Source organism: Leuresthes tenuis, unplaced genomic scaffold (genome assembly GCF_036924035.1).
Source record: "Leuresthes tenuis unplaced genomic scaffold, fLeuTen1.0.hap1 SCAF_4, whole genome shotgun sequence".
NCBI lineage: Eukaryota > Metazoa > Chordata > Actinopteri > Atheriniformes > Atherinopsidae > Leuresthes > Leuresthes tenuis.
Window position 1 is genome coordinate 10,796,623 of NW_027325358.1, and position 25,390 is coordinate 10,822,012.

Consider the following 25,390-nt stretch of genomic DNA (forward strand, 5'->3'; position numbering starts at 1 on the left):
TGATTTAATCATCCCTTAAAATTTTTTTTCTTTTGTGCTATCTTTTAACAGTTCACTTATTAATGTTTCTGGTGCTTTAGAAGAAAGATATCGTTTTGAGTGTTTGCAAGTATGAAGAGAACAGTCGGCTGTTTTTCTTTTGCAAACAGTAATCTCACCATGAGTCTGTGTAAAGTCTGGGTAAAGTACATGGTTTAATTAGGGGAGGCAGAGTGAGAAGACAGAGGAACGTCTGCTTGGTTTAAAGGACTATGGGTTTTTTCCATCTGCTCCATATGGCCTCTTTGCTTCAGCTGCCTCTGTCTCAGCGTGAAGGAACATGGCAGACGTGCAGTAAAGAATAAAGCCAGTGTCTAATAAAATGCACTGTAACCCTTTGTTGGAAGTAACTGGACTGAAAGTCAAGCAGCCCCAGCTGTCACTTTGAAGAGCTGCTTCAGCTTGATGGACAAATGGCCTAATTGTATGCAGATGAGCCTCCCCACATAAAAAGAAGCACTATGCTTGAGTTCCAGACTGAATTTAATTTGCATTTGTTTGAGCTTGTGGACATCAACCAATACAGGATATTAACTAGCTCACAGATCTGACATATAAATGTGTCACCATCATATCTTTGACTGACTCACAGTGATCTGTTAACCGTAAGACTTTTCAATACAAGTAGCTCAGAGGACAGTTACATCATCGCCATTGTTGTAAGCTTGTGAGACTTGTGAGACCAATGTGTATTAGTAAGCCTGCAATGCCTTCATGGCTACATGGATGTGGTTTTAGAAAGAAATCTCTGATTCAAAGTAAACCCACTGACAACATGGGACTTATCTCAAAAATACTTAAACTGCATTATTAGCATTGCTAAGAGACTAAAGAGAAAAGATGAGTGGTGTTCAGGACTAATAATCTATTTTAAAAAACTCATTCGGTCCATTGTTCTTGTCAGGGATTAAGAAACACTCCTACTTACAGTCTGTCTCCGTCGGTAGGTGAAGTTCTTCCATAGCAGTAAACCCAGTTGAGTGGAGACTGCCATGTTGCCGTCTTCCCAGCCTCACTGAGAACACTCCAGCTCCTCACTAAAATAAACCCCAAAAAACAGGATCAGCTGCTGCAACAATCACAGATACATGCAGGGCAAAGTTAGCATCTGTGAAAAAGCCAGTGATTAAACCAACTACCCCTGAAAAAAAAAACTGTGGTTCCACTGTGGTGGAAACAATTTGAAAGGAATTCTCACATACACTGTCGCACAAAACTGATCTGAAAACAGAACAGAAAGAGGCCACTTCAGAGAACCGTAACCGATGACATGCAACTGCGCCAAATATGGCTGTAACGTCCAGCTCATCGTGTCACAGTAAGGAATGAAAAACAATCTAAGGTAAGAGAGAATTTTTTAAGAAAGAAAACTGAAATAAATGTTAAGAAAAAGGCACCAACTGGAACACAGTAAACCTTCCCTGGCTGCTTGTAAGTGATTTATAAATAAATCATTAGAACTCAAATACAATAAGCTGCCACAAGAAACAAAAAAGAACAAATCAACACCAACACAATCACCTGTTAAATAAAACTGATGTGAAACACAGATCAGCAGATCAAAGTACCAGCAACACTCCGCAAATGAAGTCAACTGCTGACTGAGGATGGCTGCGAACTCCTGCAATTTCAGGTCTACTTCATGTAGACTCATCTGTCCAAAGGTCAAGCCACACTTCATTTGGGAGCATGAGTGGGCAGTTTCCGGTGGTGAAAGTTCTTGGCGATTCTGTCATCATCACAAATTCCACCCCATTAACTCACACAATACTGCATTTGATGTAAATGTTGAGATTAAACATCACAATAGATGCTTGCATTTCCCTTTTTAATCTATACAAAACAACCCACTGATTAAACAACTTTAGTCGACAACCTGGTAAAGCGTGATGTCATGTGTGACTTGCGCATGTTCTGTTTGTGGAATCAAAAGTCCTTTTATGCAACATGCTCTGATCAGACCAGCAATTCGTTCCATTGACCTACAAAGCTTAAGAAAAAAAGTTTTGTTTTTCAGAATGATGTGCATCTGTTATCTGAATATTAAGCAAAATCTGAAAGACTTACTTTCTGGTAAAGGCACTGGGCCATTAAAGGCCATTATAGAAACTCTTAAATAAGGCGTTACGGGTCTCAGCCATTCAAGACTGGGACTCCTGATCAGTGTGTTGTGTTGTGCTGAACATTCACCTTTTCCAGCAGAATATATCCCAACTCCCATATAGAGTTCTTAAATCAATAAAGAGATAATGCAAATGCTGTCTGGGTACATTCCAGACTCAGTTTAAATGAAACCTTTCAAAAAAAGAGACTTACATTCAATTTTGATGATTAGCTCAGGGGTAAAACTAGATTCTCTTTGCTGAAAGAATCGAGGCCGTACAGTTTATCATACTAAATGTCCTTTATACAGAATAAAGCTGATTGGCTGTCGTGCACATAAGGATGAGAGCAAAGAAATGTCAAGGACACACTGACATTTCAAACATGATGTTACCTACTGATCATTTGACTTGTTTTTAAAAAAAATCCTTGTCATATTGAGCTGCTTCCCTGTAGTTTTTAACAGCTTTTTTCTAAAATACACAAAAACAACAAAAATAAACGATTACTCATGTTTTACCACTATCTCAGTTGTCAAGACATCTGATGGACGAAAATTATTAAAAGATTTGCTGCAAGATCAGTTTTTTACACACACATTTTCACACACATCTAAATCCTCACTTACAAATGTGTGTGTCAGAATTAAATTGTGTTTCAAAATACCGGGAAGAATGCCTCAACAAGTTCGAGAAAAACACCTAAAATGCAACACAGATGTTAATATTTACTAAATCCAAGTTTCCTAAAAGCCGATACACGCTGAAAACATTTCTCCACGTCGCCCAACGGTATTTGTCTTAAAAAAACACCAGTTAGTCCCATCACACAGATATCCCAAACCGCATTCAACTGAACCCAATGAAATGTTTTAAATGTCGCAATAAAAACTAACATGAACTTTGGGATGAACAGAAAACAGGGTGACCCTTGCCCATTATCCGGTGCACGGGCACATCTGTTTTATCTATGAGTCACTCCATTTAATGGCAACGTGCGCAGCAGCAGATACTCATCTGTGCCTGCAAGACAAAAAGACGCCTGCTGTGCACTTGTTGAAAGTCATCTCATTGAAACGGATGACATCACGGTTGACCATTATATTAATATATATAAATATGTATATATTTCAAAATCAATCAGGGGATATGCGTGAAGTCCCACAACTTTACGTCATCAACAACATTATGTTTGGTCAATATCTTATTATATGTTTTCTCTAAATTATAATTGAACAGCTGAACAAAACCTATGAGATGAATTAGGTTCGACAACACCACATATATGTAAACATATCACATATCCGAGAATAAACATCCAAGTATGCAATCGCACGGTTTTTCCTCCTCCGACTGATCTTTTTATGATAAATAGTTTTGATTAGTGCGAGAAACTGTGTTCCTAAAACTGCCTCCAAATTCATTTGGGAGTTGATGTCTAATGAAAATACGTCACGAGGATGTTTATTGTCCATTAAAACAAAACAAACAAAACCAAAACGATCTTTTGGTTGAATCTAAATCAACCTCATTCTAGCGATGACTTTTGGACTAATGCAATCAGCCCAGGTTGATTTTGATGGGTTTATCCAAGTGGATGTCATAAAACGCTCTGGTAGAAAATGTACACGTCGTGTGCAGAGAAAACAGAGGATCTTCTCCTCATAACAAACAGTCCAAATGGTGCAGAGCGAGTGCGCCTCTAGTGGAAAACACACACACGAGCAAAAAAAAATCCCATTTATACTTGTTTACCATCAATTCTCACTCACGTGTTATATCACTCTCAGACAGTATTATGTATCCCAACTTAATTGCCTTCTGTGGTCGCAGAAAACACCTGAAGGATCGCTTGAGACGACAAAATGACCAAAAGGGAGGCAGAGTTTGGCCATTAAATTAAAAAAAAAATCGTGCAAAATGATGATTTGCGGGAAAGACAAATTTTTCTTTTCTTTTTTGCTTCGCGGTAAAAACAAAACACCAGCATTTACTCGACGTTTCAACCTCACTGAAGGGATTCACGTCGCTGAAATGACTAAAATAACAAAACACATGTAGTTGCAGACCCCTTACACCGTGAGAGAAAAACAAAAACCGAACAGTGAAAGACATTAAAATTAGGACATTGCTTCAGTTGCTTTTGAGGAAAAGCGGCTCACGAATTTTAACGACAGACTGTCAAAAGTCACCGTCTGACAGACTGACTTTTGCCCAGTTCCATTGTTCTGTTGAACTGGGGTTACTGTCGGTCATTCAGCTTAGAGATGCTGACCAACAGCAGCATCACTTCAGACAAACTGAAGCACGGAGTTAAGTGAATAATCCTTCAGAATAAAGCTGGCTATGACTGGAAAACGCTTGCAATCAGCTACTGGCTTACCCCTGTGTAACTTTACACATGATTGTGCCATTGATTTGGATTGAGGAACATTACAGGACGTCAGTTTTCTTTTCTTTTTTTGGTTCCTTTCATCAATACATTTTATATTTGAGACTAAACAAAGAGGCTGCAACAAGTGTACTTTTACATTTTCCATATCTCACCGGAAGCCCTGCGTGTGACTCTAGCTACCTTGAGCCCCCCCACAGACTAGTCCTATTCAGACACGGTGCAAATAGACATGTTAACGTTCACAGAGAGAGAGAAAAAAAAGTAAAGGCAGTTGTCATTCTTCTTGGACAAGTGCACAATCTTAAACATATAACGTCCATTCAGCACATTGCATGTTCGGTTAAGTTTGCAACGTTGAAATGTAGAAATTTTACAAACACAAATAAAGCGCAGTAATTTGCTTTCAAGACCAAAAACTGTTATTTTTTTCCACTCACAGGGTCACATAAAGAGTATTAGGCCCAAATGTACAGAAACATTGTGATGGTAGAATAACTGTAATATGGCAACATCTCTTTGTCTAACAAAGAAACTCACAAATCCTCACAAAAACAATCCAAACAGAGCCCCTAACTCACCGACCTTTATCTTGCTGTATGTATCCACTCTCCTGCTTCTCATTAATTGAAATTCCTCTTCTTCAACAAATCACAAAGAATGAAAAAAGAAGCGCTCCTCTGACGTTGTGGTCCTCCTCGTTGTTCTGTCTCAGTAGCTGACAAAACTGTTTTTTTCTCCTCCAGCAGGGTTTTATAGCGCAGCCCGATGCGGAGCAGAGAAGAGCAGCAGCAGAGGTAACTATCGGTCACCGTTTGTTGCTGCTCCCATATAAGGCAAGCACGTGCGGAGGCAAAACATCTCTTAAAGGGCCAGCGGCACCTCGGCGCCCGATACGTGCTCTGCGCTGCTTTTCAATTACTGACAGTCTCAAACAGGCTCTATAGAAATATTAAATTACTCTCAGTGGTGGTATGCAATGAAGTCAATTGATTAGTTTATGTTATTTTATTGATATTTCCTTTATCCGACGTGGTTGTTTTTTTTTTTTTTGTATTTTAGAAAGACACATCTTTCCATTCAAACATAGCATGAACTTTAAAAACACGATGTTTTGTTATTGACTGAATAACCAACTCTTATTTATACAGCAGAAATTAGTATTTGGCTGTTCAGCTGACAAGAATTAAATAACAATGTAGTTAATAAATCAGACCACTTAAAACATGATTCATCACTACTGTCAGAAGCTTTAGAAAACATCTATTCATGCAGAGGTGAAACAAATATCGGATTAATCTGCAATGACATTATTTACCAGCTACTGTCCATTTTAAGAATGAGCTCCAACATAACCAACTACAGTTACAAAATTATGCATCTACAATATGGATTAGTCATCCTTTTAACATTCACTTGTTTTTATGTATGAAGTACCTTTATTATGCAGATAGATAGATAGATAGATAGATAGATAGATAGATAGATAGATAGATAGATAGATAGATAGATAGATAGATAGATAGATAGATAGATAGATAGATAGATAGATAGATAGATAGATAGATAGATCGATCGATCGATCTGTTTTCTATACTGTATCTGGAGCCTATTCCAGCGGCCATAGGCAGTGAGTGGCGTCCAGGACAGATCACCACTCCAACACAGGGTTAACACTCAGCTTGACAAACATACACACCCACATCTAAACCTATGCCAATATAAAATCACTAGCTAATCTAACATGCATGTTAATGGACTGTGGGAAGAAACCGGAGAAAACTCACACAAGGACAGAGAGCCCTCACAAAGGTCACTCAGTGAGATTCCAGGCGAGGTTTGAACCACATTGATGTGAGGTGGGAGTGCTGACCAATGCATTTCTGGGAACTAACCACATAGATTTAGAGGTTAGGTGCTCAGACAGGATATGTGGATACAGACCTATACATATTAATTCATAGTGTGCTTCAGAGCCAAGTGTTAATCAGGCCTTTGTGCTTATATACCATCATCTGTTCAAAATTTGTGAAATGGGGTTTCCACTAATTTTCAGACTTCAAACTATGTTAGTCAGTTTTGTTTCTCCTCGTTTGCACACAAACTCTACAATTTTAAACAACCAAATATCACCAAGTTGGCATCGCTCTCGTTTTTTGTCTTCGCCGAAAACATTAGTGTTGTTGTCTGTATGAGTTAGCTCTGCGACCTTCTCTTCCATGACCCCGAAGAGGATGAGTGGCTTAGAAAATGGATTTATCGTGTGATTATTCTTCCTACTGAATTGTTCTTCGCATGAATCATTCACCCTAACAAAGAAGTGAGAGGTCAGCAAACCATGTGCAGGGCTTCTCATGGGAATGCAGAAACACGGGTACACAACCCAGTTGAGCCACAAGTCTTTGCTTCTATTTTCCATAAAACTGATGAGCTTTATTTGAGAAATATTATCAAATAATAATCAAAGAATACAATTGTTTGAATTCAAGATGTTTATTTTACTGATTTCCTTTGTCTGCTGTTTGCACTTAAACATTAAGTTTCTGTTTTAGACAAAACAGGAAAATGTGCCTTTATTGCTTTCGAGTATAACTTGTATAAAGCAATGTGGTTTGATTAGATTAGTCCACATTTTCTTCCCAGTACAATTAAGTAGACTCCATTAGAAGAAAGTGCAAAGTGAGTGAATAACATGGATACTTCACTTTTGAAAAGCAGATATCATCTCTTTTAAAATCAGTTGTACCAGCTGTTTCCCTTGAAACAATGAGCAATTAAACAGTTTTTGTAATGCAAACTGATATCAGTATATAAAGAATCCAAAATACGACATATCCTGTTTAGCAATGCCTGTCAGTTGTCTTGCGTAAGTCCAAAATTAACTCTGTTCTCCTTTTTCTTGGTGCCTGCTAACAGACACTGCCACAAATCCTTCATCTTCACTTATTATGGTTAAACAGCTGGACCACTCCACTGTCCAATAGTTCCCAGCTCTGGGGCAACTGCAAACACTGCTCGGCGTCTTAATGCTGCGTACGTTTGAGGGGCAGCTTGCCAGTGACAGCTGAGCTAAAAGTTGGTGTAGGGGAAGACCTTGTTAGCAAAATTTCTGTTCTGTTCTGCACTTTCTGTTCCTTTCAATGAATATGGGGTCAGGAGGGTGAAGGGCTGCGAAGCCAAAACAGCATTCCTTGTGTTACACTTTGACAGTATTTACTGGTGCGTCTGATATAACCGGTTCAATTTGCTGAAGGTTGGAATTTATTTAAATGTATCACTGGTGAAGGCGAGTGCCTTATTTATTTATTTTTTTGTGTGTATTTCTGCCATTAAGTTTTACACAAAACATGCCAGAAATCCTATTGGGAAGGTTCAGTATGGTTAATTGTCTAAAATAACTTCAATAAAACAAACTTAGACTTAGACATATATTAATTATTACTCAGGTACCATGGAGTTCATTCTTTGATGTAATAAAGCTTGACTGACTGGACCTTTAAATCTGTCGCTGCCCTTCAGTATCCTGAAGGTTTCATACCATTTAACTTTAGAAAGAAGAGAACATAACATGTTCCACTTAACTTTACATTATAATAGAAACAACTTAAACAAGGCATAACTAGATTTAGAAATGTTCTTTAACGCTGTGAAGGGGTACACCATATTGGGGTCTCTCTGCACGGGCTTAAACTAAAACAAGATCCTCAATTAGATAGATTAGTCATTTAATCCATCAAATAGCCCCAAGAACCACCTGCATTATTAAGAAGGACAATAATCATCCAAGACTGAATAATTCTATTATAACTCTTTTGCTCCCTGAAAAAATGGGCAAAGTGGGCCAAAGTGTAGTAGGTTTACATGGGAACTAAAATGTGTTCATGACCAAAACATCAACACATTACAGTGAGTAACTTTATTTTAAGGAATACTTTTTCTAATAATACTTAAATAACCTCTTTGTATTGTTTAGTACAGATAGGATAAAGAATGCCAGTTTTCCAATAATCATCTCAGTGGTAAAATCTAATCAAGTGATTAGATACAAATCAGGCATTTAAAAGCTTCATAATGATAACAAAATGTGACATAAAAAATGTTATCATTTAAGTTGTACACAACAAAGGAAGGGACATTTATTGATTTGAATATATTTATGAACAGTAAAATCAGAATCTGTTCATGAAAGCTTTTATTCTTTATTTCTGCCTTTTCTTCTTCAAAGGGTCAAAGGTCACCATCCAATAGCAGCAATCTTATGGAACAACTTGACTTTTAGAAAAAATAAAAACATTTTATGGGCCTGATAATCTGTGAATTGAGTAGAACGAACATCTTTTTTGGATTTTCATTCTTTTTAATGGCTTGGACTTGAACTTGAATTAATTAGATTTAATTGTGTAATAAAGAATATAAATGGTAGGATTGAATTGGAATGTATTCGATTCAGCTTGAAGTGAACTTGTTTAGTTTCTCTTTATAGTGCCTTAATAAAATTTATTGGTGCTATAATAAACTGAATTTATTTTTTTACTCTGAGAAAGTGAAAAATAATACAGAATATATTTGAAAACAAAGCTTTAATAAATGCATATAACTAATTACCATTTGAAAGTAATATTTATATGGTTGGATATCACTGATGATATTACTTTTACAGAAGGTGCAGTTGTACAACTGTTTTTAAAAATATTTCATGCTGATTTTTTGTATATCACAATATCTGACAGCTGTAATGGTGTGCCCTTATTATAATTTGGAACTGACTGATCATGATGTATAATACACCCAACATTAGTGATGGTGTTACAAAAATGGCTGTTAGTGTTCCAGGGTTAAGGTGTTCAGCTTCACTCATTCCAGAGCAAAGGTTCAGATGGAGAATAGATTGGCATAAAAATACACCTTTATTAAACAAATGCTGGAATGATACAGAAAAATCAAAGGCTATTGGGCCAGTTGTATCAAAATGGACAACAACGAAAATCTCTCATTTATAATAAAGGAGTCCAGCAGATCAGGACTCATTCATTGTGGCTATGTGCAGAGAGTTGTCAGGCGCTATTACTCCCAGTGGCTGGAGAACAATGGTTTGTTATGGCTAACACAGCGTGAGCTAGCTTAAATACTTGGGCTGATGGGATCCTTAAATAAAAGCCTCTTAGGATGCTAAAATGCTTTTGATTCTCTTGGACCTGTAGAAGTGAAGACAGGACAACATAAAGCATGAAGTTTTGTTTGAAGAATTTTTTCACCTGTCCAAAGTAAGTTGAAGTAACAATGGTAGTATATAAACCCTTATTTACATTGCTCCACTCAAACTCAAAGTTCTCTCTCTCACACATACAGTGAAATGAAACAATATAATAAAGGTGATACACTCAAACAAAGAGCACATGAGAAATACTATTTTGTTGAAATCTTATGTCTGAATATAAATATCTCAGTCTGCATTAGTCACATATTTAAATCCAATTTCACTTCACTTAAATTGAACTTATTAATAATGCACCAGCTCACCACAAAAGTAGTCCCAGGGCATTTTAAAAACCAACCAAACAAGCTCAGTTTAAGCTGAAATGAATATAGTCAGTTTAATTCTTGTTCAGTTCAATGAAGTCCCGCTTAGCAAGACAGTTTTCATTTTTCTAAAATGTAAAGTCGAAAAAAGTTTACTAGTTCAGGAAGCCAACAGTTTCCCTTGAATTGTAACAACAATTTAATACTCAAAAATACTGCTGAGCACACACAGGGCGGGTGAGCAACAGTGGAGATGAAAATGTCAAGGGCCCGATACCAAGAATTACACGATATTCTGTTGCACATTTAGTTGTTATTATGGCACTCATCCATCATGGCATCGTTTCAATAAGTTTATGCAATGTCACAAAATGAATTTCCATCCAGAGTTGCGTTCATTTTTCACCAACATCTTGTGTTAATGACAGGAGTGTCCAACCACTGTGTAAAGTATTCTTCAGCATGTCCCAGATTCTTTGTGGGATTAAGGTCTCGACTCTGAGGAGGCAAATCCAGGAGCAAAAACTGTGTCTCATACTCTCTGAGCCACTTTGGCAGAATCTTAACCTGATGAACCCTGGAATCCATCTATCTATCCATTTTCTATACCGTCAATCCGTCGATCGGGTAGCGGGTGGGCTGGAGCCTATCCCAGCAGTCATTGGGCGAAAGGCGGTGTACACCCTGGACAGGTCGCCAGTCCATCACAGGGCCACATAGAGACATACGAGACAAACAACCATGCACGCTCACACTCACTCCTACGGACAATTTAGAGTCACCAATTAACCTGACATGCATGTTTTTGGATGGTGGGAGGAAGCCGGAGTACCCGGAGAGAACCCACCCATACACGGGGAGAACATGCAAACTCCACACAGAAAGGCCAACCCTGGAATTGTCATCTTGAAATATGCTCATGCCAGAGAGAAATAAAAATAAATATTGATGGAAAAACCTGGTCATTCAGCATGTTCAGCTAGTCAGCTGACCCCATTTTTAGGCACATAACTTTGCTGAACCTAAACCTGGCCAGCTGAAGCAATCATAACGCTGCACCAACAGGCTTGTACAGTAGTCGCTAAGCATGATGGGTGCAAAGCTTCATCCACTGCTCTTCTTCCACCAATGCGCACATTATTTGGAACTGGGTGAATCTGGAATCTGGACCTTTTTTTCCATTGCCTTGGGGGTCTTTATGTTAAACTAGTAATATGAAACTGTTTTGATTATTCTCACTGATTTCTGACTAAACAGTTGTTAAGTCCTGATATATGGAATTTTCTTCATATTGTGTGCATGAAAATGCTCTTATTTTGACTGTTGAACATTGGTGGGAATTCTACAGTTGAATTTTTAATAATATTTATCTCAGTAGGCATTTAAGTGATCTCTCATCCCAAGCCTTCAAGATTTTCCTCCAACCACATTTCTTCATCTAAGATGATGGTTCATCCCTTTCCCTCAAGCTTTTAACAATGTTGCCCAGTTTTTAAACCAATTTGAGTAGCTTCAGCAATGCTTCTTATTTGTTTTGCTTGCTTGATGCAGGCCAATAGTTTGACCCTTCTGAAATAGTCACATGTTTTCCACAGTCACAGGATGTGTCTTCAGACATGGTTTTTTAATAAGAAAAGAAGCTTCTCACTGCACCTCTCACTAAACATTTTAATTTACTCAGTTAAACAGTCATGGAGTAAACGAGAGACACTGCTTTACAAGGCAAATATATTTCAACTTAGCCAAACAATAGCCAGTTTTATAAACTTTCTGAGCAGGATCACTCCTTCTGGTCAATTAACCCGTTTTGAGTAACTGACATATGGCTTTGTAACTGTGGACTTGTCTGTGTACAGTAAGATAATTACGGGTTTGGCTTGAGAAAGGATAAAGAAGAAGAACCAGTACTCTGTAAAAAATCTGTAATCTCTTTCAGGTAATAGCTACCTATCTAAGGATCTTTTCTGGTAACAAAAGCTTTATTTTGTTGAAACTTCAAATTATAGGATGTTGTGACTTAATTTAAATGCTTAAAAAAATCATGTATAACCTATTTCATTCTTAAGCATGAGCAAAGGGGAACAGCCTCCTCATTTTCACTTTGACCTACAGTAACTCTGGTAGAAGCAGTGAGACTGTACAACTGGAGTTAATTACTGGACTGTATTACTGAAGTGCCTTGAGATGACATTTGTTGTAATTCGGTGCTATATAAATAAAACTGAATTGAATTGAATTGAATTAAACTGCAGCACATTTCATAATTCTACTGCCAAGTCCCGAAATCTGCGTGTGGCGGAAATAGATCCATTTATTTTGTTTTATAAACTATGCGGGTGCAGCCAAGCATGACTAATGAAAAGAAGCCGAGAAGGATGGAAGATTTTGCCCGATAGTAACCCCGGCGCGGAGATCGAAGGAGGCGGAGAGGTTTGTCCGATAGTAACCCCATCAGAGTATGATGAAGGCAAGCAGCATAGGAGGGGGTTGGTGAACACATTACCTATATTTAACTGCGCACTGCAAAAATATGTCACATCTGTTTGGTACACTAAAAAACTGACTGACTGTCCTCACAGCGCATCCGTGTTGGAACCATATCGGTGTCATATGGGTATTTTAGACAAAGCGGTGTGAGGAGTGACACTTACGACTTTAGTTTTCTATGCTCTTATGTTATATTTTTTTGGTGATATGCTGTGCATATTGCAGAAAACACTGAAATCAACGGACACTGGAAACATTTTGCCCGCAACTATCATGTTACTAACAGAAAGCACAACTCTGTACGCAGGCGGCAAGTGTTTGGTAAACGCTTAGCGAGCTCCTCTTGCCTGCAAAGTCTGGACTTATGTGGCATTCGAGTGCTGTCGGAAGTATGGGAAAGACCCTTGGCGAGGTAAACAGATATTTGTAAACGGGCCAAAATCAGGAAACACACTGACTTTTATTTGTTATTATGCAGCACCTTTAGTAGGCCTCTGTCGTTCATGCAGAATAACCTTGGATTATACATCAAAGCATGATCAAAGTTAAATTGGGTTGTGCTGTAAGAAAGATAAAAATGGGGAAAATGATAAAGAATATGGATTTGAAAATCCAAATTCCTGTCAAATTATACGTGGAATAGACTAACATCTGGATAGACTGCTTTGTCAATCTTCCTTTTATCAAATTTATTTACGACAAAAGGAGGCTTCACTAATCCTGCCAAGGTATTTTGATTGTTGGAACAATGTAGGATAGCTTGAAGGCACCGCGATTTGACCGTGAGTTACCTCGAGCTGCAGCCTTCAGAGAACTGGGTGAAAGGGGAATGATGTCACTGCCTGGCAGAGTACAATAAAGACACGGAAGCTACTGGAAGTGGTTACTGGGCAGAAAGCGACGCAGAAGGGAATCTGCATGTCTGAACACTTAAAAAAAAAAGGAAGAAAAAAAATTATCTTGTGATTCTCAACCTCAATCTGGGTCAAATGTAACAGACACTTATTTTAAAGAGTTCTCCTAAAGAACTTAATAACACAGGTTATTTTCCTCTTCTTCTTTTTCTAAGTGGCTACAATATTGATAGAAAGATATACAAAAAGGTATTTTGAGAATAAACAGCATTGAGTTGCATGTCATAAATAAGGCAAATATTGTGATTTTTTCAAATATTCACAGCTGAAGCTTTCTGGTTATCATAAACTGTATATAGTGCGTCTTTATACAGTGCAGTCTTAAATATTGTAAACTCATTCCTCAGAAATAATTGCATAAAAACTATTAGTATAATCAGATTGACCAGAGTTGTTGCACCCCGAATCCTTTGATTTGGCTAAATAAAAAGTAGAAGCACAAAATATACATTGGGTACAATTTTACACTTTTAATTTTTACCCTTTTGAATAATCTAGTAACATTGTGCTTAATCCTCAGTGTTTGCATGACCTGAATTAAGCGATAAATGCACAAAAAGGAAGAGCCGGACTGTCTCTCACAGTGGTGAAGTGATATGTTATGAACAAAATGTATGTCAACTCCAATATTTTTCTATTTGTTTTGAAACCTTTATTAATGAAATTAATGTTAACACCATTTTTAATCATTGTAGAACTGTTAAGATGTCTCCAGAATATAGAGTTCAGAAGAAACTGAATTAGAGAAGTCTGTGAAGCTTGGTCGGGATTGGGAGAAAAAAACGAAAAAGAATCATAGTCAAATATCTAATGGAGTCCAGGCTGACCTGAAACAATTTCATGTGGGAGTTTTTTGTCCCGACCCTGTGCGCCACATTTAGCCAAGTGGGAGCTTCGTGGGCTAAGGCCCAAAAGGACAGAACTATTAAAAAAACAGCACTGGGGCTTATCTGCTGAGTTTGCGAGTTTTCTTGGTATCTTCATGTTTTTTTTTACTGGTGCTCCTGTGCCTGTTTCCTCCAACAGTCCAAAAACATGTTTTTGTGTTTCTAAAGTGCTCTCGTATTTCTAAATTGAGACGATAGTGCAAGGGTGTCTGTTGGCCCTGGGATGGCCCGGTGACTTGTCCACGGTGCATTCCCTCCTCCTGTCCAATGACAGCTTGGATAGATGGTGCAAACTGTGAGCGTATAAACTGTGTGTATAAAATGGATGGGATGGCTTATTCTAGTGTTCGTCTCACTTACGCACTGTACACATACACGTTGTTCCATAAACAGTGCTATTGCATAAACAACCAGTCACACTGAATAATTATTTCCAGTGTAGCTGCAATGAATCTTCCTTCCCTCTTCAAGCGACCTACATAGTCACAGTTCTTGAATGAGGCCATTGTTGCAGCGCTGGGTTTCAGATATTCTTTTTTTCTGGGAACAATCTTATGAGAATTTCTTCTCCAAAGTCATGTCCTTGTTTAATTTGCATGCTATAATGCTTACACAATGTTCTACTCTATTTTTTGTTTCTAAAAACAAATTTTGGTGAATAAACATAAGCGTTTGTGACCAACGACAGAAAAGAGCTTGTAGAAAATTACAAAATGTTCATTCATACCACTTTATCAGTTTTTTGGTGCATGTGAAAACTCATTAGCTTCATGCAGTGCTTATAGTATGTTTACTAAACTTCGTGATTAGGCCACAGTGTCCACTTTTAAAAGCCCATTTTTGAAAACAACCAAAATGTAATATACAATTCATATGCTAAGTCATTTCCAGAGCTTTTAATGGGTCCATTTGCTTGTGAATTTTCCACTTTCTGTCCCTCACTCTTCCTCTCAGGTTTTGGTTCGAAGCTGAAGGCTCAAGGCTAGACCAGCTACGACTTGGATAGCAAACCCTAATTTCTAAATAATAACGATTAAAAGTTTACTGTTTAATTGTATCCAAGCCAAGGATAAATTTTTTTTAGCCCACAATACATATGATAGCTTATTTTTGTATTTTCTTCACTTCTCAGTAAGAATAGGCCTTTTCCTATCCTTTACCATTTTGATGTGGTGTATTAACAAAGTCAAACATTAATTGAGAGCTGGAAGAGAGTTTTCTAGATGAGAAAAACAACAATCTCACAGTGGAGTCAAAGTCAGGACTCCTAGGCAAAGGTCAGCAGAGTTATCCAAGTCCCCCCAGTCTCAGACTGCCATCTGTTTTATCAAGCTCTTGAACAATAAATAGACTGTACTGATATAGCGCTTTCTCTAATCTAGTTGACCACTCAAAGCACTTTAATGCTACAAGTGATTGGTGGAGAGGCAGGGTACACCCTGAACAGGTCACCAGTCCATCACAGGGCTACAAAGAGACAAACAACCATCCACACTCACACTCGCACCTAGGCTCAGTTTTTTAGTAACCAATTAACCTGCCATGCATGTTTTTTGGGCTGTGGGAGGAAGCCAGGATTTGAACCAGGAACCCTCCTTCCATGAGGCAACAGTGTTAACCACCACACAGGGCATGCAGCCCTCACAAGAACTTGATTAGCATAAAATGTGAGACCACACATGAGACTTGAATTGTGTAAGAAAAATGGAGATTATAAAGATGAATATCATTTATAATTTAGTGACATCCCACTGTTGTTTGTATAGTTCTATTCATAAACATCACCAATTTCTAATGTGGCTAAAATGTTTCAGTGTATAAAACCTACTGAACACATATTACATGAACATAAATGAATAATAGAAGAGAGCTCCATATAATACAGAGTTTAGTGTAGGTGAATGTTGTTAGTTGAATCCAGTGTTGTTGCATAATGTTTGCACACCGGGCTGTTAGTGGGTGGCTACTGTAAACCTATTACCGAGCAGGTCACTGCGTGTGTGCGCATGTGTGTTTGTGTGTATTTGGGATTTACAGTTAATCTTTGGATAGTGTCAGTTTTCCTTAGTTAACTAGCAATGGAAACCAGGTGTTGTGTGTTTTGGTTTTCCTTTTTTTGGTTCCATGTCCTGTTTTATTTTGGTAGATCCGAACCTTTTGTTCACATTTTTTTATGTAATTTACTCAGTGTCCCAACTTTTTTGGAAACTGAGAAAATATTACATTACAGCTGCCAGTTTCTTCTGAATTTTGATCACGAGCATGTCATTCTTTCTAAAACTTCTCTGTGTGCAAATGTGTCAAAGTGCTGACTAACCATCTGCTGCCCTCTGTTCCATATAATACTCAATTCATTTCCAACAGCTGGTGGTCACACTGACCTCTGCCTTTTCTCTCTCTAACTCTCTGTCTGTGGTTCTTTTCTCATCCTGATTATTGAAACTGTAGAAATGTTTTTCAAACTCAATAATTTAGGTGAATTCTAAGATATTAATAATAATAATAATAATAATAATAATAATAATAATAATAATAATAATAATAATAATAATAATAATAATAATGATAATCCTTTTTTTTCTTACTTTGGGAAACATTTATCATCTTTTTGTGGACTTGGAGAAGTTCTGATAACTAGAAACAACCTTGAAAATTCATACCAGTTTAATTCTGCTCTCTGATATTTAGTTTGTTATCACTTGAGAAAAAATACATTTTATTTTCTGAGTTAAAATTACACAAATTCAAGAAATGAACGTGTGTATTTACTTGCTTCTTGTAGTCTCACTGAACAGAATGATCTGATGGGTGGATATCTGTGTGAGTTGCAGTTGTGTTGCTGTGTTTACCTGATAACGTTTGCTCATTGTTTCTGTCTGTTGCAAAAACGACTAAATAAACTACATCAAACCAAAAAAAAGCTTGTTTGCAACACCAGATGTGACCTTGATACACGGATGAGTGGACATGTGGGAATGTTACATGGTGCAATCAAGGATAAAATGTAACAATCTACCAATGTAAAAAAAATGAAGCAGCTGAAACAAATTTATGATGACAGAGGGAGAGTGAGTCTGCCAGTAGAAGCACATTTTAATAATGTTTGAGCTTATCAGGCCTTTTGAAATACTCACCTGTTGTTCTTTTATGCAATAATGCATGATATAGAAATAAAACAGTCAAAATCCTCTTTTTACTGAATTTATAAAAACATCAAATCCTCATTTTTATGGTAACTTTAATGTTTGGTAAGTCTTTCATGTCTGGCCTCAAATGTGTATCTTCGACAGTTTCACCATCTGCCCTAAAACTTTAAGACATTTATGATCTGTGATTGGAAGTAGGTAACATTGCGTTATCCCGTCGTGTCCAAACTCTTTCTTTTGTTCTATTTTCTGCCTCCCACCCCACCATCTGGAATAGTTGTACTACATTTTTCTTTCTCGCTTTCTGCTGCTGCAGTTGTTTTCTCATGCGCGGGCCTCTTTCTGCCTCTGCTGATGAAGCAACATTTTATGTCCAGTGCAAGTTATTCATGCACACACATCAGCAGAACACTGGGAGCCTCATCAACACACCCTTAATGATTTGCTCAGAAATCCCCCTGAGAAGTTAAATGAAAACTTGACCAAATGAATAGTTTCCTAACAGGTTATGGTTGCAGCTCCGGCACTGCTTTTGTAGATGCTGAAACGCTGTTCACTGCTGGTTTTCTTGTAACCTTAAAGCCATGCCACTGTGACGTAAATGTCTCTTGCTGTTAAAATTAGGCCACTGGGTCCTGAACAGACAACATATCTGTTGTTTTTCAATGGTTTAATGTTACATTAAAGCATTTTGAATGTGAATTACACAGCTTAGTTCTTTGACGGTCGGAGACTTCGTCTGCTAATGGGAGTTTTGCCTGAGCAGGCACATACACACACACCAATAAGCACACACTTAGAGCACTCTCTCACACACACAGATTATTACAGAAAAGCTCTGTTGTGGCTCCCGAAGAAAAATCCGTGGCTATTTTGGGCAGTGGGGACGACTTAATACTTAGTGAGAGAGGTAAGAGAGGGGAAAAGGCACCAGAAATGCTCTCCAGACTAAAAGAGAGCCAGGACTGTTGATGACATGGCAAAGACAAATAAGAAATGTTTGAGGAATAATATTTTTATCAGTAGATATTTTTCATGAAAACATGGAAAATTGGAAGAAAAAAACTTAAAAAAACTTAAATAAAAATGATGTTGACTAATTCCTTTAAAATTGTTTCACCGTGTCTGTTAAGATGTTATCAGGGACAAATCCCAGTTGGTATAAGACGTCTCTGTTAATCATAACGAGACATTGCCCTACAGTTTAAACCACTAAAACCAGTTGTATTGTAATATATGCTTTTGAAATAAATGAAATGTTTCTGAGTTGCTCCAGTATTTCTATGAAAAGATTTGAATTTTTTGTAATGCATACTGAGTCACTGTTTAGCTCTGGCAAACAAAGTTTAGCAAGAACATTCACACATTAAAAAGGCAAAGGTGTGTGAGTTTTCTCTCTTAAGGCAATTCAGAAGAAGATTAAGAAAAATAGGGGTGAAGACCCTCGGTGTGCCAACCTGAAAAGGAAAAATAAAACAGATCTAAAAAGCAAAGAGAAGACGAAAAGAAAAGAAAAGTATGACAGATGAGTGAAGCTGGGGAGAGATGACAGAGACAGGGTGTAGCAAACGAGTGTGTCTGCCCCAATAAAGAAGAGATGAGCCTCTTTTACATCCCCCCTCATGTTGCTCCTGCTGCATCCACGTGAGAGGGGAGGGGATAGAGGGAGGAGGCAGGGAAGCTGAGTGGAGGAAAACGAAGAGCACCGTTGAACACTGCTGCATGGCTTGCCTGCGTTTTCCCGAAAAACAGCATCACCTAATATTTCTGGCTTGTACAAAATTGAACTCCATTTGAACATTGGACATAAACGCTTAATTTGACGGAAGGAATGGGAGGAAACCGGCATGTTTGAATACAAACTTCAACCAATAGGAGGGAGGACATTCTTTATAGTTTTTTATGTATTGTATGTTTCATATATAATTTAGTGTAATTTGCATAAACAGAAATGAGAAGATTCAAGAGTATGTCAGTGGTAACATTGTCAAGTGAGTCTCTCAGCTACAGGCTGTAGAAGATGTCGACGAGGGAAGCTCATATCTGGCCTTGCTTTCCTTATAACACGTGTTCTTCTAAGAATTATATGTCATTACTTGACTCTAAAACCAAATCTTCAGATGTCAAGAAATCTAGGATCCCCTACATTTTCAGGTCTTAAAAACATTCATGATGAGACTTATGCTGTTTCCTTTGAGTGAAGTGCTTCCCCCACAGAAAATAACCGCTTGCATGACTCCTAGAGTAATGAGTCACACTGCAGGACTGCTGGTAACTGCAAAAACGTTATACCCATGTCTGTGCATGAATCAGTCACATTCACATTCTCAAATATGACTAAGTTTCATGAGAAGAATTCAATCCAATTTGTGTTGAATTAAAAGAATGTACCAATCAAATGCTTTTCCTTCAGTCAAAACTGAAAATAAGCAGAATTCCATACATATCTATGTGTTCCTTCAGTAAAAATTATGTGGATCAATTATGCAACTTAAGAACTGTTCCTCTGATTTTATGGAGACAGCCTGACTAAATCATGCTGGAATACTGCAGCTGATTTCCCGATTCCCAAAGCCAAGGCCATCACATGACAGATTTATTTATATCCAACTTACAGGATTTGAAAATCACCAATCCAGCTTAATTTGGTTCTCAATAAAACCCAGAGTCCAAGTACATGTGTTTGGATGCATTTTTTTGGAAGCATGTGTGTGCATGTTTGTTTCGTGCCTGGAAACCTGGTGTTCACTTTGTATCTAATTTGTTTTTACCTTTTAGGGCCCAGGAAATATGTTTGTGAAGTTTTGGTTATATTATACAAATGGAATTGAAAGTAGATGGCCTTTAGCTACCTGGGTCTAAGCACGAACAAAAAAAGAAAAGAAAAAATAAATCATCAGTGAACAAATGAAACGTTAAAGTTTTAGGATTTGTTTATCTTTCCCTTGTTTCAACATCATCCGTATTGTTGCCCTCCCTTGGTGTGTAAATGGTTTCCTAAGGTTTTGCTGATTAAGTCTTCCTTTTCCTGTTAGTCAGATGATCATGTGCTCTCACTTTAGAAGTGTTTCACATCCTCCTGAAGCATGTTCTTCTTACAACCTGCAATTTTATCATACTGTTGGTCCACAGTAAAACTCTATCATGCTGTTTCTCTTACAACCTGTAAATGTTCAGTCTGTGTTTACTTCCCATGCTGAAAGTATTTTAGAGTTTTAATTAAAGTTTTAAAGACAGGGACTGTACAGTTTGCTAAGCAACCATAGTATTTTTTTAAATTCAATATGTTATATATATGTGATGGACTGGCGACCTGTCCAGGGTGTACCCCGCCTTTCGCCCGATGACTGCTGGGATAGGATCCAGCCCCCCCGCTACCCAACCGACGGAGTGACGGTATAGAAAATGGATGGATGGATGTGATATTTATCAATCTTGATTCAACAGAAGCCTTCAGTTCAACAGTGAATGTTTTGATAAGTAATCAAGAAATCTGTTGTTTCATTTAAATACACCAAAATCCTCCAGTATACAACATGTACTAACTACACATCCGAATTCCTTTGATCAACCACATTGCATGCTAATCAATTGTTTTAAGACATTTCTTGAATGTTCTGTTACGAAATTAACATTCTTTGACTTACAACAAAATCCTTAACATTGCAAGCACCACCGCCCAAGCCAAGAATAATGATCTCATACAAAAATAACTGAGTATAATCCTTTTCTCCATCTGTGTCTAATGTCTTCTCTCTGCACTGCCCAAAGTAACATCTTAATCCTGTCAAAGCTCTGGCAGTCTTTCCCAACAGTGCTGCTCTAGTATTATGGCCACAATGTCTTTATCTGTTTATCCAGTTTCAGTGCCAGAGGGGCATCAAATCTTCTGTCTGTGAAGAGCAATATTACCAGTCAGAGTGTATACGATTTGGAGTCACTCATTCTGATCTCAATGCGCAGCTATGAGTACAGCAGCATCCACAGGTGCAGTATAAGTACAGCAGCTGGTCTCCACCACCATCTAGTGTACAAACGATGGAAATGCACTTCTGCAAGCCAAAACACAATCAGTTTTCAATTACTTGCTTGGTAAAATAAAAGATTCTAAATATTTTCAACATTTGTCTTTTTGTTGAATTTAAAGCTCACTTGGATGGGTAATGCCTAAAACCTTAGAGGTGCAGGTTGGGACTGGAAACTCACTGATTTGTTTATCAGAAATGTAGGGGGAAAAAAAGTCCCTAAAAATCTGCTGTTGTACTATACACATCTGACTTGCCCCTGAGCAAGGCCTCCACTGCTCTATTCACCCCCTCTTGCACCTGTTTAATTGCTCATGGCTTGTAAGTGTTTGTCACTTACAGATGGGTTAAATTCAGAGGTAAAATTGCTGTCCACGTGTAAAGGGTTCTTCCCCATCCACTCTTCTTTGAATCTGAATGGTCGCCACTTGATTTAGAGAAAACATGGAATTGAAATCAATAGAAAAAAATGTTTCTGCTGGGCTGAGGGAGTTGAGTTGCATGAAGGTGCTGGCTGTTTCAGAATTATTCAATTCAACTATTCAATTCAACACAGACAACTAAAATACACAAAATCAGTAATTTCACTTTTACAAGAATATTTTTCATAAAAAGGCAACACAGTTGCTGACAGTTCAGTGTTATAATGACCAATTTGTTGTGTTAAAAAATGTCTGATCTTCCTGTAGAACCCATAACTCTTTTTTCATTGTGCATCATGCAGCTTAATGCAATCCAATATAGCCAATAACTCCAGCAAATGTCTTATTTTAATGAAGCCTTTAATGTTTTGTTTGTATTGACACAGATAGATTGATTCACATCATGCCATCAATAACTTTATAATACAAGGCATCAAGGAAAACTTCATTATCCCCTAGAGGCAATTTGTTGCACAGGCAGCAGTATAAAACAGCCATCAAACATGAACAATAACGCAACACAACAAACAGATAAATTGATTTATTTTAATTCTTTTTTTAGGCACTAAATACGAAATGGCAAACACATAGACCCTCAAAGGGTTTTTATCTAAGAACAAAATGATGTTTTTAAACTGTTGGTCCAAAAAACAAAAAAAAAAACAAACAAAAGGTTTAATTGAAAGAGAAATAACTGCTGAAGTACTGAAAATTAATTGAATCTATTTACTTAGAGCTGTGCACATCAACAGTCTGAGCAGAATGAAAGCCATTGTTAACCCCTCCAGAGTGGGCAGAAAACAGATGAACATGGAAATTGTAGAATGTTTAATAGATCTTTATTCTGAAGTCTTTTAGTCATGAATAAATAGATAGATAAATGCCCAACAGCATAATGAATAAGTAGGCTTTTTATGGAAGAGCTGCAATTTTCTGAAAGTGTCGACTCACGGCATAAAGATGGACATCTTTCTACCCTCCAGATGAAGACCTATTACCACACATCAGTTTTTAAATTGTAGCTGTGCCACTGAACAACACTTGCAGCTGCTCAACCTTTAGTCTTTAACTGTGAATGAAAACACTTTCCATCTTTGTGACTCTGAAAATAATAGTGTTGTGTGAGGTAGATTACTTATCTTATACCAGAACTCGTTCATTAAAGCTGAGTCTGCTGAGAAGCATTAAAACAGGTAAGACATAATGGAACAGAAAGACTGAACTTTGATATGTTTAACAAAAGATTAACATATTATATTAGTCATTTAAGACTAAATTGTGGCTTGAATTTGGGATTTAGAATTTACAAGCATGTGGTTTCGCAGCTTTTGGTAGTAGTGATATATTTGCACATGCAAATGGTGTGGTTATTTAGCAGATTTCTATTTAAAAAGATGGGCATCCCCATTCATTTGAACCAAAAAATAGAAAAAGTAGAGCTCAAATTGTAGACGACAAAGACAGACAGAACAGTTACGGCCTGAGAAATTTATATCCACTCAGTCTGCAGCAACTAAGTTTGTTATAAGAAGAGCATCACAAGAAGGCACTTTCTGATTTCGTCTCCAGTTTGACTAAAAGTAGACATCTGGTCAAGATGTCGACCAGAGAACCGACAACTTTTGAGTGCCTAAATCCTAAAAAGGTAATCTGTGAAACCTGTGTGGAGTGTGGTTTGACCTGTAGTTTATTACTATTGCATCTGTATATCCTCTGTTAGTGTTATAACATTCAATATGGCTGCCATCACAAGTCATGGGATTGAGAGTACAACAGCTGAATATCACCTTAATGGGAATCCTTGTGACCTAAAGAGTCAGAGGACCACAGACATAAACATATGGCCAGAAATAGGCTTTCCTGATATTCATATGTGCCTTGTTTCTATGCCAGGAAAAGTCACAAAGCAAAACCTGAAGGCTTGTAAAGCCTGGATGGGAAAAAGAAGAAGAAAAATTGAATGTGCAGAAATGAATTTTTCTAAAATATGGTACCTGAAATTACATTGAACAAATTCTTATCTCTCATCTATTGCCCTTTTTGTTCTGAGTTTTCTTTTAGACGTCCTTCTGTAGATGCACCCTCTCAAAATGACTATCAGCTTCAAGAACTATTGTCTATTTGCTGCCATCAATCCTTCATGTGATGATATCGCTGGCATTGACAAGGCAAATCTGGTCTTTGTGGTCTTCTGGTGTTTAAACTCTGTAAAGACAGGTGTGGTAAATGTGGCTCAGCTTTGTCAGATTAAATCCAGCCTTGTCTAGAAAACCTGTCTTTCCAGGTCAATAGATTTTTGTTTCATTGCTATCATCTGACAGGCAATTTGTCAGCTTAGCAGAAGCCACGAACATCACATGTCAGGGATATTTATGAGCTATACAAGTGTTGGACAGATTTTAATAGTTGATTGCATTTTGGATGGGATGTCTGAACAATAGTGTGGAAATTTAATTTTATTAGTTTTCACAAATCAAGTGATGTGCAAAAGGTTATTGTGAATAATCAGAATGTGATGACTGTCAAATTCAAACTTGTTGTGAAAAAAATTAGACTTGAACTTATACTTTAAATAAAAATAATTGTCATTCAGCCAAAGCACATGAAGATCAAAACAAACTTATTAGACTGAAAACATTTAATTAATCAAAATCAGTGATGCGGTTAATTGTTTTTTAGTTGAGCATAGACACTGTAAAACATGAAATAAAACAGAATGCGTACAGGAGAATAGCTAAAATGACAAATCTACAAGAGAAAGCTAATGTACAAAAAATCATTATATCAACATTTTAAATCATATAGAGTATGATCAAATATAGAATTAAAGCACAAATACTGAATTCTACTTGTCATTTATTTTCTCAAACATTAAAAAAAAATGCTTGTTTTTGTTTGAAACTTTTAGTCATATGATACATGATAAATTATTCCTCTTTCAGGAAATGGTTTGAATTTCTTAGCACAAGGTCTGTCAATCTATTTATGTGCAAACTATTTGAGGATATAAATTTAAAAAAGATATGTAAAAAACCCTCTTTTGTTCAGTAACAGAAAGTTTTAGATAAGCAAGATGAACATCTGCAGATAGAAATAGATCACAAATTGTTTCTTTCCTAGCATAAATAAAAAAAAGTGGACAGTTTGGAAATTATGCTCCCTTTAATACAATGCATTGTTTCAGAATGTACTGTATTTCCATTTGTATTACTAAGCTTAATATTGGTTTTCATGCAAAAATGTCCTTTTTCAGTTTGTTTTGGAAATTAAACCCATAAATAAAATTTTAGATTAGGAAAGAGAAAAACTCTGACGTACATTGATGGGATGTCAGTCACTCAGTTCATTTTTGCATAGATACTATTTGTCTAGTTTGTCTCATTTGTCTCTGTGTGGCCCTGTGATGGACTGGCAACCTGTCCAGGGTGTACCCTGTCTCTCGCCCAATGACCGCTG

At 37.3% G+C, this 25,390-nt stretch overlaps 1 protein-coding gene across 5 annotated transcripts in view; it reads right to left on the minus strand.

Moving 5' to 3' along the window:
• Positions 1–5,276, minus strand: part of LOC140305617 (phospholipid-transporting ATPase ABCA1-like) — a 34,969-nt gene extending 29,693 nt beyond the window's left edge. For 2 of the 5 annotated variants that reach the window (XM_072384564.1, XM_072384561.1), the window contains exons 1-2: positions 5,119–5,276; positions 968–1,076 (exon numbers count right to left, since the gene is read on the minus strand). In XM_072384564.1, coding sequence (XP_072240665.1) covers positions 968–1,033 — 66 coding nt within the window. In that variant the 5' untranslated portion in view covers positions 1,034–1,076; positions 5,119–5,276. Of the gene's footprint in view, positions 1–967; positions 1,077–1,560; positions 1,647–5,114 lie in introns of those variants that run through there. The other 3 variants (XM_072384562.1, XM_072384565.1, XM_072384563.1) reach the window with 3 other exon arrangements.
• Between the last annotated feature and the right edge of the window lie 20,114 nt (positions 5,277–25,390).